This window comes from Balearica regulorum, chromosome 1 (genome assembly GCF_011004875.1).
Source record: "Balearica regulorum gibbericeps isolate bBalReg1 chromosome 1, bBalReg1.pri, whole genome shotgun sequence".
Taxonomy (NCBI): domain Eukaryota; kingdom Metazoa; phylum Chordata; class Aves; order Gruiformes; family Gruidae; genus Balearica; species Balearica regulorum.
Window position 1 is genome coordinate 161,540,354 of NC_046184.1, and position 14,486 is coordinate 161,554,839.

The 14,486-nt window shown below is 39.7% G+C and overlaps 1 protein-coding gene across 4 annotated transcripts in view; it reads left to right on the forward strand.

Annotated features, from left to right (window-relative positions):
* The window catches only part of DZIP1 (DAZ interacting zinc finger protein 1), a 35,845-nt gene that overhangs the window by 13,289 nt on the left and 8,070 nt on the right, over nt 1–14,486 (forward strand). For 3 of the 4 annotated variants that reach the window (XM_075741337.1, XM_075741362.1, XM_075741353.1), the window contains exons 9-14: nt 1,830–1,878; nt 4,304–4,360; nt 10,022–10,081; nt 13,266–13,411; nt 13,742–13,937; nt 14,303–14,432. In XM_075741337.1, coding sequence (XP_075597452.1) covers nt 1,830–1,878; nt 4,304–4,360; nt 10,022–10,081; nt 13,266–13,411; nt 13,742–13,937; nt 14,303–14,432 — 638 coding nt within the window. The remainder of the gene's footprint in view (nt 1–1,829; nt 1,879–4,303; nt 4,361–10,021; nt 10,082–13,265; nt 13,412–13,741; nt 13,938–14,302; nt 14,433–14,486) is intronic. The other variant, XM_075741344.1, reaches the window with a different exon arrangement.

Here is a 14,486-nt window from a genome sequence, read left to right on the forward strand (position 1 = left end):
AGAGTGGCCCCACAGAAAGAGATCTGGGGGTTTGGGTGGATGGCAAGTTGAGTGTGAGTCACCAGTGTGCCCTGGCAGCCAGAAGGGCCAACAGTGTCCTCGGGTGCATCCAGCACAGCATAGCTAGCTGGTTGAGCAAGGTGATTGTCCCACTCTGCAGCGTACTGGTGTGGCCCCACCTTGAGTACTGTATCTAGTTTTGGGCACATCAGTACATGAAGGACATGAAACTATTAGAATGTGTCTGGAAGAGGGCGACCAAGATAGTGAAAGGCCTCGAGGGCAAGACTTAACCAGGAGCAATTGAGGTCACTTGGTTTGTTCACCTTGGAGAAGAGAAGGCTGAGGGGTGACCTCATCACAGTCTACAACTTCCTCAAGGTAGGCAGCAGAGGTGGGGTGCTGATCTCCTCTCTCTGGTGACCAGCGACAGGACACAAGAAAATGGGATGAAGCTGCATCAGGGGAAGTTCAGACTGGACATTAGGAAAAGGTTCTTTGCTGAGAGCATGGTCGGTCACTGGAACAGGCTCCCCAGGGAAGCGGTCACAGCACCAAGCCTGTCAGAGTTCAACAGACTGGCTGACGCTCTTAGTCATGTGGAGCAGGGAGTTGGACTCGATGATCCCTATTGGTCCCTTCCAACTTGAGATAGTCTATGAAAAACACTCTTGTTCAAACATAACTATAGATTTTTTTGGAGGTGATTGGTGGGTGAAGATCTGGGTGGTCTGGAGTTTAGACTGTAGCATGATTATGCAGTCCTTACAACCTATTCCTCTATTAGATGGTGCATTCTTTACAAATCATCGTCTGATTTTACACCTTTTCCTTGAGATTAATGTTAAACCTATACTTAAGTGCTTAAAGAATTGGAAATACAAACAATAGCTTTTACATTTCCGCCTTAACGAATTTGATAGCTGGAGCAATAGAGGACTTAATCCTAGACAAATTACTTGCGGTGAAGTGACCTTTTAAAACAAAACAATATGACCACAGATGTAAAATAGGTTTGGAGGGATCTGAGTTTGGTGTGTGTGAAATACAATTGTGAAGATCTACATTCTCAAGCCCTGAAAACTGGAAGGGCTTGAGAAATAGCTGAGGCTTTTGTAGTATCCAAACTGAATGGACAATGAATTGAGGCACTACTGGCTATAACCAAACTGATAAATAAAAGAGGACCAGGGTCCAATATCTTGTACCAGCTCCAGCTGACATTGCTCTGTGTTTATATGGTTTGGGTTTAGCTTCTGTTTCAGGAATTGGAGTACAGAACATTGTTTTAATGATGTAGGATTCACAAGCTTCCTGTTTTCTTTAGATCGAATTACAGCCAGCTTGTTTCCTCTAACCCTCTTGTTTAGTGCATGTCTTGGGTGTCAAATAGACAAAACTGTAAAGCAGACAGGAGAACTGTTCATACATTTAAAATCAATGTGTAATTAAGCGTTTCCCTGGAGTGGAGCTAGACTTGCAAAATCGAACGTGAATTGCTGAAGCAGAAAGTATTGAAACTGTAAGTGCTGAAGTGGCACATGAGCCCACTCTCATTTCGCTTCATAGCTTGTAATAGAAGTGTGCAAGGCATGAGTTCACGTAAGACAACAAACAGAAATAAGTCTTCAGCATTCATTAAGCAGGAATGAAATATACATTAGGCAGTAGAATAGAGTTCCACAAAAGTAGTATGTTTCTCCCCGAATCATGAACGATAATTTCTGTTATGGAATAGTACTGAAACTATGTATTTTGTACTAAATACTCGTTTCTAGATATTGATAATTCGTATTTGTGAACTCACATATCTGTCTTTTTTTGTTTAGATAAAAGAACTGTCCACAAGATCAGTTTCAGGCATTAAACCATATGACGGTAAGTAGAAACTGTAAGAAAAAGCAGGCTTTGTTTCTGATTTCAGCAGCTTGGCTGAAACAAATGTTACAATTCATTAAAAAATATAGACATCAACTTTACTAACTAAATATTGAAATCAAATCAATACTGGCAATTTATTAGAGTTTCACAGGGTAGCTACACATTTCCATGCCATGATTTGCAAAGTTTGTGTTTTGCAGCTATAAGGACTTGTAATGCACAAAGTTGATCACTTGAGTAGTGAAGAGATGTGAAACATAGCAACTATATTTTGTATTATGTAAACAACTTTTGGCTTTGCTTTATGAACTGTAATTTTAATTGTTTTTTCATGCTTGACTGTCCTTAGGCTGCAGAACTCATAAAAGAGAAAATACTGAAAGAGCAGACAAAATTGATTAATTTGTCAGTTAAGATACAGATGTTCAAAGAATTTTGAGAGCTCTGATATTTTTGTCTGTGCAATGCTTTAACATCTGAAGTTCATTACAAATAGCTAAACCTGATAATAGTATTTTAGGATGTAGTCCTGCGCCAGAAACACCCATATAGTTGATGCTGCAATGAGAGCGACTTGAAATAGGTTTATTGCAATAGATGATAACAGCTGGATTAATTCTAATCCCAGTTTGGAAACCATCTTGCTTTATTAGCAGGACTTTGGGTTGAACTGAGTCTAACAGCAGGGAGTAGGTTAGTTTGAGAAGAGCATAGTATTAGTATGGCTGTGTGGCTTTTCAACTGGAGCTGGTCATATTCAACCACACTGAAGCGCAGGCAAGTATCAGACCATGGCACACAAGTGAATTTGCTCCTAAGCCCCAAGCTGATCTGAGGAATGTCAAATCAATTTTGTAATTCACTCCAAGGCTGCACTCTTGTGGTGGGTTGACCCTGGCTGAGGGCCAGGTGCCCACCAGAGCCGCTCTATCACTCCCCTCATTCACTAGACGGGGGAGAAAAACTATAACTAAAAGCTTACGGGTCGATATAAGGACAGGGAGAGATCACTCACTAATTATCGTCATGAGCAAAACAGACTGAACTTAGAGAGGGAATTCATCTAATTTATTACTAAGCAAAACAGAGTAGAGGAATGAGAAATAAAATCAACTCTTAAAACACCTCCCCCCACCCCTCCCATCTTCCCGGGCTCAACTTCACTCCCAGCTTCAACCTCCGCCCCCCCCAGCGGCACAGGGGGACGGGGAATGGGGGTTACGGTCAGTTCATCACACGGTGTTTCTGCTGCTTCTTCATCCTCAGGGGGAGGACTCCTCTCATCGTTCCCCCACTCCAGCATGGGGTCACTCTCACGGGACACAGTCCTTCACAAACTGCTCCAGTGTGGTCTCTTCCATGGGGTGCAGACCTTCAGGAGCAAACTGCTCCAGCGTGGGTCCCCCACAGGGTCACAAGTCCTGCCAGCAAACCTGCTCTGGCGTGGGCTCCTCTCTCCACGGGTCCACAGGTCCTGCCATGAGCTTGCTCCAGCGTGACCCTCCCACAGGGCCACAGCCTCCTTCAGGTGCCTCCACCTGCTCCAGTGTGGGGTCCTCCACGGGCTGCAGGTGGAATCTCTACACCCCCTCATCCTCCCTCCATGGGCTGCAGGGGGACAGCCTGCTTCACCACGGTCTTCTCCACGGGCTGCAGGGGGATCTCTGCTCTGGCACCTGGAGCACCTCCTGCCCCTCCTTCTGCACTGACTTTGGTGTCTGCAGAGTTTCTTACATCTTCTCACTCCTCTCTCTGGCTACAAAAGCTCCCTCTAAGTTGTTTTTCTCCCTTTCTTAACTATGTTGTCACAGAGGTGCTGATTGGCTCGGCCTTGGCCAGCGGCAGGTCCGTCTTGGAGCCGGCTGGCATTGGCTCTGTCAGACACAGGGGAAGCTTCTAGCAGCTTCTCACAGAAGCCACCCCTGTAGCTCCGCCCTGCTACCAAAACCTTGCCACGCAAAACCAACACAGCTCTATACATGATATAGATAGGGTTTGCACTGATTGATATGAAGTGTGGGTGCAGCAGATCCTCTTTGGAGAATACAAGTGTAAATCAGGCTAGACTTGACTTAGTAGCTTTGGGCCAGGACTTCTTCCCTGGCACACAAAGACAACATATAGACATGACCAAAGAGATCATCTTACTAGTGCAGATTCATATCCCAGTTCGGTGTCAATTTAATTACTAGTTTCTTTTCCTGGTTCTAGAAGTATTAAAAACGTTAAGCATATCTGGAGATGTACTTTTATGTTGTGAAGGACCAATTTTTACTTTGTAAACTATTTGTTTACAGGAATACACCAAAAATTGTGTAATTTATAAAGATGATTAAATATTGCAACATTTATGAATCTATACATCTTTGTTGCTGTTTACAGTAATATACTTACATCATTTTTTACTTTTATGCTGTTTTAGTGAACACTACTGTAGAGCATCTTGAAGAATCTAAACCAAGTCTACCAGTGATGCATGGTAAGTTTTTTTGGTAGGTCCAGATCCAATACTTTCAAATCTAACACTCTGTTCTCTCATATGTGTTGCTTGTCAAATCATGGCTGTAAGAGTCATAGCATTCAATATCAGTTTATTATGAAACCTTAGGGAAGGTGTTTCTTTCAGATTGCTTTGCTGCTGATTATTTTATTTATCTCTGCAGGTCTCTCTGTCTGTCCCCTTTCTTCCCTTCTGGATTTTTAATAAACTTACCCTACCTAATTTCTGGATATAAAGGTTAGCAGAAATTATAGTCTTTCCCAAAATTTTTTGTGGCCCCTCAAGGGATTGACTTATATACTGAATTAAGACATCATGGCTGCATCTCCTGCCATTATGAAGATGAAAGTGCTTACTGGTAACTTCGGTACACAAATTAGCACAGAGCATCTCTGAACTATAGTTTTCCTACCAAACAATTCCCTGCATATGGAATGTCTTCCTTTTCTTTCCTTTTTTCTGTTTGAAAGAAAATTAATTCTGGAAAAGACTCTCTTATGTGAACTTAAGTACACTTTTCAAAGTTGCTGAGAAGCTTTCACATCCTAAGATTAGTTCTGCACATCTTAAATTTGTGCTATGAAAAGATACCTAAATTACAAATGAGATATCTTAGGTATAAAGTAGTTGAATAACTGTGTTAACCTGGTGCTTTTGTGTTAATGTTCCTGATTTCTTGGGAGACCTGATCATCTGCCTTGAATGCTATCCTGCTTGACCATTCTTCTCTCTGTTTCTGAGCTAGCTGTAGGGTTTTGTGCAGATATAACTTAAGTCTTATCTTCAAAGATTATGTAAGTCTCACAGAAAGGCAACTGTTTAATTACTTTTTTTTTAAAAAATCATATTTTAAAATCAGACTTTAGTTCCTATATTGCTCTTGAAATGTTGATACTTGTTCAGTATTTAATCTTTTTTATGTCAATAATACTAGGTGGAATTGACAACAGTAGTTAAAAAACAAAGATATTAATTAGATTGCCTATTAAAACCTATGACTCGGTCTTCAAACATGGTGTGGACTAAGGCCCAGCTATCATTAGGGACATAACTGAGGAAAATTTAGTCAAAGTAGTCTTTCTAGGCAGTTAACAGAGAAAAGGGGCACTTTCAGAGTTTGATTCAGCTGAACTAAGATCTGAATTGCTCTTTGAAGTTGCCTGTAGTCTCTCTGTTGATTGTAGAAGGACTCTGAGATGACTAGGCTCTAAATTAGAGGTCTCAGGTAAGTGTCCAAAAATTATCATAGTTAAGAATTTGGTTTACAATTAAGATTTTATGCTGCTTATGTGAAGTATATGGCTTCCCATTGATTAGTTAGGAGAAAAACATATTAAGTGCATTGATTCAAAGATGATGCTCAAAATTACAGGTATCACAGATTAAGTCTGGCAGCTCTTTGGATGTGAAATTTCAGCATAAATTAAAGGAGTAGATAATGACTATAGCCCTGGCTTACATTCCTTACATCTTTAAGAAGTGCAGCAATTTACAGCAAGCAAGTTTTACAGTTTATCCTTGGTTTTCATAGTGCAAGTGCAAAGTGCTTACTGTAGGTGATACTCCACTATGGATAATTGTAATGCTTCTGTTCAGGCTAAAAGTACTTTAAATTTTTTTATTTCAGAGTAAATAGACAGGATTTCGGCCAGAAGACTGCTTTTCCAATAGTACTGTCAGAATATTAAGGTTTTTTTAAACTATTAGATAAGAACAGACAAATAATATATATGTTTGAAATATACACAGCCTGGACTCTTCATTATTGTTAAATATATTTTCCTATTCCACCTGCATAGAAATTGTCTTCAAATCTTACTTAAAACAGGTATTTAATGATTTGTCAAAGTATGCCAGGCACATAATTTCTCGTTAGTATAATTATCCACTGAAGAGATGAAAGCAACCTGTAGTTTTGATACATCTGATCTATCTCTCCACATGTATTAGCCAGAAGAAAAGATATTCTGGAGGATGTGGGATGATAGGCACATCATGGTGGAGGTTGTCTTTAGGTTGCTGGCCTTAATGATGTCTAGGATTAATATGGCTGGATTCAGGCCAGTGAAACATGAATACAACCAGCCTTCTTGAAGACTGGTGTCGGTAGCTGCCATTTAAGTAGGTTCAAGCTTGAGGCTGACAGGAATCATTCTGAGGGTAAAGGTAGGGTTAGGTTTGGAACTGAGGCTGGCTGATGACATACGGTGAGGACGTGTCTAGAATTTGCCACTGGATTTAGCAATAATACTGTTTGGTTAGGGTCAGGTGTAAGACTGTTGGGGAGGACTGAATGAATTAGGTTTGGAGTTAAGGTGGTTCATGCCAGAAGCAGAAGCTGATTTATGGCAGAGTCTGCAAAGGGCTGGTATCACCCAGACACATCTGGTTATTGCTGGTTTTACAGGGATCACTGAGCTTGGGTTAGGGTTAGGTTTAGACAGACATGGATTGGAAAATGAGCTATGGTTAAGTTAAGAAGGATCAGTTAAGCAAGGTAGCAGCAGCAGAGCCTGTCTGAATAGATTTAAGTATGAAGTTGAAATTTATCTCTATTTTGTAGCCAAGAAGGGGGTGGAGATGAGAACCAGGGTTCAGGTTGTGTCAGTGAACAAAGTATAATTGAGGTTGCTTCAGAACTGCAAGACTGACGTAATCTCCAGTTCTACCAGTACTCTGGTAGTCCAAAGCAGGTGATCTGCTGGAGCCCAACATGCCTCCTGCCTTGCTTCACCCACCCAGGATCCACTTCTAGTAAGGCAAGGACACAGTTTGGAATGGGGAACAGAGAAGTGACTAGAGACAAGTAATTTTTGTCTAGGTGTGAGTGCAAAAGGGAAGATAGCAGTCTGTCTAGGTTCAATGCTCAGGCTACAATGAAAACTAGGAGTAAGATCCTGGCCAGCAAGTTCTGATGTTGAAGATGTTGATGTAGACCAGCGCCCGCTCAGGTTAACTGAACTGGATTTAGGGCTGATAATTGAGAGGAAGGTAACCGGCTCTAAGTAAGTCAGAAGTTGTAGTCATTAGTTGTTTAAGGCTAACATTGTGGCTTGGTGAGATTTTGTGCAATAAGGTCAGATGAACTAGAGAAGGTTACAATAATTCAGAATAGTTAGGATTTCAGTCTGCATTAGCAGCATTGTTTTAGATTTGAAGTTAGCGAAGACGACTTTGTACAGATTTGAGGTCTAGTTGGGGGTAGTAAGATTTAAATAAGCTTGGTAATATTTAGATGCTGCTGATTTCAAGGCAAGAGCTGAGAGGTCTGATCAGATGGCTAGAAGCAGCACATCTCTGGTAAACATAAGGAAAGAGCTCCTTAAGGGGGGAGATGTCCACACCTGTCTATAAACCAGAGGAGTGATGAACCAAGCTGTTTTTTCTTACATTTGATTCCAATGTGATGTTTAATAAATATCTCTTAGAATATGTGTAATGTAAAGAGAAAGAAAAGGCCCGCACACGTTGGACAAGTTAGTATTTCCAGATGTTGCAGTCCCTTGTGTCTTAGCGTTTGATTTTCTGTGTCGTCATGTAGTGAACAACAACATTACATGTAACAGTAATACATTTTGGTTTTGCTCTTGCAGCTATTCTTTTGCTGATTGTAACTTGCTCTGTTCCTAGTATACTGAGGGAGAGAAGCATGTACCTTTATGCCAGATCAGCAGACTATTTTCAGGTCTGAGTTCTGGGGACTGGGCTTTTCTTGTTAAATTAAGTTAGTTGACAAGGACTTGTGCAGAGGTGAGTCAGCTCCTTTAAGCAGATTGCATTTGAATAAAGTACAGGTAAAACAAGTATAGATTAAATCCAATTGTGCAGCAACTGGCTTACTGTCTAGTAGGTCCAGCCAAGAAACTCAGAGGCCACAGTGCCTGTGCAACTAAATTAAATGCCCCCAGAACACGTCACCTGTGCTTCGGGTTCTGTCCTCCAAAACAGTGTCACTGCAAGCTTTTGGGAATGATCCCAAACTGTGCCTGAACATTGTTTTGGACAATGTTAGTTGGGGTGGGTCAACAATGGGCCAGGAGCAGTAGTGTGGAGGATCACGTTCCAGTGCCCAGGAATGCTCTGGCCACTGTTAAATTTTACAGCCTTAGAGACTAAAAGACCAGAAGCCTATTTGTCAATCAGTCTCTCAGTTTTGCTTTTAGGTGTTTCCATAAAATATATTGACATTTGCATCTTGTTAGCATCTTGTGATGGTGTAAGAAGCATTTTTTTAGAACTTCTTATTTAGCCCAAATTATATGGGAGCAAATCTTAAGTCTTGTAACCTGCTTGGAAAAGCAGGTGAGAGGCTGAACTGAACTGCAAGTATGGAAAGCATGGAGGGAGCAGCAGCCATACCCACGCATTTACAACACCAGTTTTAGTCCCCTTCACATGCGGAATATCGGAGAGGCAACAGTAAGGGTCACTTTGCTCCAAGAGCTCATTTTATTGTGATTATCCATCACAGTGCATCCATGTTTGTCCCTAATTGTATAAGAAGTGCTGAAGAGCAGGCATCTACTGCAACATCACTCTTCTACTCATACAGTGTAACAACCATTTATAGTGCCAGAGGTTTTTGTGAAGGCTGTGGCAAATGTATGTTGGCCCAGAATATTGGCCAATAATACTTTTTCTCCTGCCAGTAGTTGAATTCTGAAAGTACAGTTTGCACGTTTCTCTGGTTTTATCATAAACCCTAGAATAAGATGAAATTCTAGTTTTCATTGAAATAAATTTATTTATGGAAGGTGAACATTAACATTGTAAACCCCATAATTTTTATTAGTCTACATATAAGCATTTTCATGCACCTCTTATATCTGAAATCTATAAAGTTGTAAATAAACTGTACTCTGGCTTCATTTATATAAAGCAAATTGTACCTGACAGCCTACAGAATGATAATTTCAATGTGTTTAGGAACCTGTTTTCAGCAAAGGACATTTCAAGATTTCTTTAAAGCATGCGATAATACTGAATCCACTATATTGGAGTGATTGAAGATTTTTTAAATTGGTTTTATTAGAAATTATATATATAAAATTTCTCTGTGTCTTGCACGCATGGCCTCAGTGCTTAAATAATTCTCTGAAATAATGAGTTAACATATTTTTTCCATATATTTTTGAGGATTTCTATGTCTGTCCATTTTACTTGCCTTTTGGAAACTTTTAGTATCAAATTGCACATAAACAATATTTTAAAATAAATACTAAATTGAAATGCTTCTTATGAGAAGTATCCATTTACTTAATCGTAGGTGGCCTTGTCATTGTCGATGCCTAAAAACATCCCACTTGGCCTCTGGGTGGCATTTTTTATAGTTGTGTGATGTATCAGCCAACCCTGTGCCGATGGCTTAAAACTCTGATATATCCGAGATGACACTTGACACCCATGTTTGGGCAACTGAATCGCTCCTGAAGCGTCTATTGTATTAGGGTCTCTCCTCTACAAAAATGTGCCACTGAGGCAGCAAAGCGTCATGTTGCATTGGGTTTGTGATTGTTAAGCAGGTTGTCAGCAATCAGGAAAATTGACATCGGTGTGGTTTTTTTGCCTAACTTTCCCACTCTGGACCTTGACCTTCTTCTGTCCTGTTTGTCTGGTGTTCCCGTTCTTCCTCGTTATTAGAGCAGGCACCCTTGGTGCATATGCTGGAGCCCATAGAGGAGCTTTCAGAAGAGGAAAAAGGTAATGGTTGATTCAGCTCAAAAATGTAGTGGCATGTGGTTTTTTTGAAAATAAAAATGTAAATATTATTTGATACTTGCAGTATTTTTTCATTGTATTTGAGTATGCTTATGTGATTTGGGTGCAGACATTCCTTGTTTGTGTCAGTCTCCTGTTTGCTATCAGTGCTTGTAAATATTCTGATTTCCTTATCCAAGTTCAGTGGTTTTGTGGAAAGCTGGCCAACTCCATAAAGAAGGCATATTCCGTACGTCTAAAGCACTTGAGCTAAGCAGAGTGAAAATGTGTGATGGGGAATACCCCCTTACTAGGAAATTTTTGGTGCTGATGCTCTTGCAATATATGCTTACTACTTTTTTAAACTCTATGTAAGAGGGTAGAGTTCAGATAGAAGGAGGAGGTAGGTGGAGGTTGAAGCTGCCTACTTTTGTGGATGCACCAAAGATACTTTTGCAAGTAATCTAAGTTACGCCTACCTCTAAGCAGCCACAGCTCCAGCCAGAGTTGCGCAATTCTGAATGAAATTACATAGCCCAGTGTTGGCGGCTGTTCTTCTGCTTCATCTGAGGAAAACTTGGAGAAGGCCACATTTACAGTGTCAGAAGAGAAAGCATTGGTTCATCCTGCATGGTATTCTCCTGAAGAAGGCTAACAGCACTTTAGATGAAACACCAAATAGCTGAATAGCATAGTAATCTGTACTGTGTGCAGAAATCAAAATCAGTCTTGAACCTTATAGCCAATGAGTTTAAATTTTGAAGGAATGGTGCTGTTTCAAAAACAAAATTGTCATCTGAATACATCTGCGCATAAGTGAGTGGTTTCCCCAGGGAAAATCCAGTGACTCTGAACAATCTAAAATAAAGACTGCTCACATTTTTGCCGTTCTTTCTCCTATTTTTCTTGCTTGCCATCTTCTCTCTTGATGGATTGTCTTTGATTCTTTTGCTGTGCCTAAAGGCATGGCCTGCAGTACAAAAGAGAGAAAGAAAGAATGCAGTCTGAAAAGATAGACCAAGATTTTTTTGTTTTCAGTGACAGCTGTTTGTAAGGGAGAGTGTGAAAATTCTTGACTTGGCAGATTATTTCATAGGATTATGTAGGAGCTGAGAAGTGGACCAGACTTCAGGTCCCTTGTCTCCAGAGTTGTCAAATCTAGTATTTAGGGTTTTCTTAAAAAACAAAAATGAATAAGAAAACTATTCCTTAAATAGTTGGTGCCAGCAAAGAGGATTTGGCTTGAGTTAATTAGCAAGAATTAATATTGTCATTAATTAGGATAATGCTGGATAGTCTTGTTACCCATATTAGTATGTAGTAATTATGAATTTTAAAATTATTTTAGATGGATCTATTGTATTGTAAGGATTAACATCTGAAAGGGACAGGATTTTCAGAAGGCTCCTTGGAGCCTTCCACTTTAAAATGTCTTATGTCTGGGTTTGTGGGAAGATTTCATACTGTGTTGATGCACCTTTTCCTGATTGGGCATAGTCTGATACCCATATCTTTCCGCACTGACCAGTAGTTTGCCTCTTCATAGAAGCATAGAATGGTTTGGGTTGGAAGGGACCTTAAAGATCATCTAGTTCCAACCCCCCTGCCATGAGCAGGGACACCCTCCACTAGACCAGGTTGCCCAAAGCCTGGAGCTAGGACTCATCTTTCCAGCCAAATCACTTTTAATCCCGCCTCTGTCAGGGACTGAGTTGTCCACACAGTTCCCAAAGCCAGTTAAGATTTTGTCCAGACTCTGCCCTCTTTGACACAGATCTCTTAGTATAGCAGCTGGACTCTTTTTCAGTTTTCATTACCTATGGTTCTTTCCCAGATCCATTGGAAGCCACTGTCTCAAAACAACCTAAATATCATTTGTGTATCTTGAGGCTTTTTTGCGTCCTCTTCAGGGTGCTTGTCTTTCCCTTAAAGGAAAATGAAAACTAAACAGAACTGCTTTTTAGGCAATCGTTGTTTAAAAATAGGAAAAGTGGCACATTTGCTTTGAAAGAAAACATTTGAAAGTCACAATATGGAATTATTCCTTCATTTATGTCCTTGTCTGTGGGCTGGCAAATGACTCTGCTGCCCTGAAAGGCACACTGGAAAGAGACAAACTCCTGCGCAAGATTTACCTTTTATTTCGGGGGGGAGGTTGGGAGTGTGGTTTAAAGATGCTTTCCTGGGATGTTGTATACCCTTCTATGGATGCTTTGCTGGCTTTGCTGCCTGCTGCCGGACAGAAGCAGCTACCGTGGACCCACTGATTATTGGTTCACTTGGTATAAGTGGCACTCAGTAAAACTTTGTCTTGCTGGAGACATTTTGTAGGCAGGTTCCAAATGGGCATGTTTTGCTTCTTTACTCCCCTGTATGACCCTATAATACTTTGGCATAACTTAAATGTCAATTTTTAATTTAGATGGAAGAATCTCTCTAGATGATTCTTCATTTCTTGCATAAGAATTCATGTCATTACTGACACTTAAAGCAAGGGAGAGAAAAACTTCTTTGTCTGCTTTTAAGTATGTGTTATGTCATAGACCTGCATAGAAAAACCACGGCACTGAACTTTGTCCTTGAAAGAGTTTTGAAGAGTTGAAGTATTATCCATCATGTATTTTCTGTGAGACGGTCTGTCTCTGACTAAGGTTTTGTCTTTACTAGGACTTTTGAAAGTGTTATGACTTTCCGAAGATTTGATTTCAGTAGGTGTTTTTTATCAGAGAACATTATGTTGTTTGAAGGTTTTCTTGAGAAAAATTTTGTCGTATTCCTGTTCTAATTCCTGCTAGAGTTCAGCTTTGATTTGAAATGCCACTTTTAGAGAACTTAATTATCAGATGATAGTCTGTCTTTATCAGAAGTTTCCAGGTACAGTTCTAAAAGTAAAGATCTTTGTTACTAAACATTCAGGCATATATCTTTGCAGTGATTCTGTAACAAGAAAAATAAAAGACACTCGTGATGGTGAGTGCAAGTTGCTAAGGTATAGATTCCGAGTAAGCTGACTTTTGTAAGCTAGCTCAAGATTTTAAAAAGAATACAGCTCCATGTAGACATAACGTGCACATGTATGTCTATGGTGTTTCTAAAAAAATGCATGCTTCAGTGCAGTTTTTAATTGTCTCATGTACCATAGATTTTTCACATGTCTCTTAAATGCATTTTTCCATTCTTATTTCAGAAATTGAGAAAAGTGATCATAAAACAGGTAGAAGTAACCACTATTTAATAAATGCTTTGAAGACTGATCCTTCTTTAACTAAAGAATTACGAGTTGTTTTGGAGCAAGCCCTGGAGGAAAAGCTGGAATCCTTGGGAATTAAAGCAGTAAGATTGTTTTGAGTTATTTAAAAGAGGGGTAATCTTTGTCCCGCTTTTTTTGCAATTCTCTTTCACTCCTGTACCACAGCCCTTAACCTATAAAATCCAAAGCTAAATTTCCGCGTGTTATTTATAAGTGTAATTCATCAACCTGAAAGGATGTCCATCAAATTACAGCTGCGGAGTATATGACTGCACCTGTGAGCAGTGTTACCAACTTTTGTGATTTTTCTACAAGTTTTGTGATATATGAAGTTTAAAAGAGTGTATATGATTGTAGGATAGAAAGCCCAGAAATAATAGCCCCTGTATTTACAATACAATTTGTTTCCTTAGGGTGTTCGTGGTATCCCAAATGATCGCTTAAATAAAATTTTGCGTGCTATTGAATCTGCTAGAGAATGCAAACAGAAGCAAGAGCCTGACATTCAGCGAATTCGAGAGGATCTTGAACGCCAAGTTAGCTTTAGGGTTGAAGAGAAATCATCATCTTGTAATATACCTGTTTCCTGTCCTCAGCTTCCTTCAGAAGGTTGAAATGTTTTTGGTTTTTTTTTCCATTCTCTTACATTTTATAACTGCTATTTGAGGTTTCATTTAGCAACAGTTCTGTATAGCTGATTTCTTAATTTTTCATCTAAATATTCTATATAGTTATGGCCAACTAAACAGTTTCCTTTAAAGGGTTCTTGACATTGTGTTAATCTGCAGAAATCTTAACTCCTATATCGGCAAGATACATGGTAACTCTGAACTGCTTTGAAGAAAAAAAATTACTTTTTTTCTTCTGTTTCATAAAACTATAATTTGCAGCAGAGACATCTTTAATTTTAGAAATTAAATGTAAAAGATACCAAACATTAGTTCTAATAATGAGATAGATAACTTCTCTTGTAGATAAACAGAAGTTCAATCAACTGGGAATTTCTTCATCTGCCACAACACGAAAACCAGTAAAGCGGTCTTCAACAGCTGTCCGCGCAGCTGAACAAAGAATAGCCATCGCGGAGAATACATCTACACCAAAGTAAGAGATGCTATTCTCATAGTACTCATACCTCAGGTAACAATCCTATGGGTT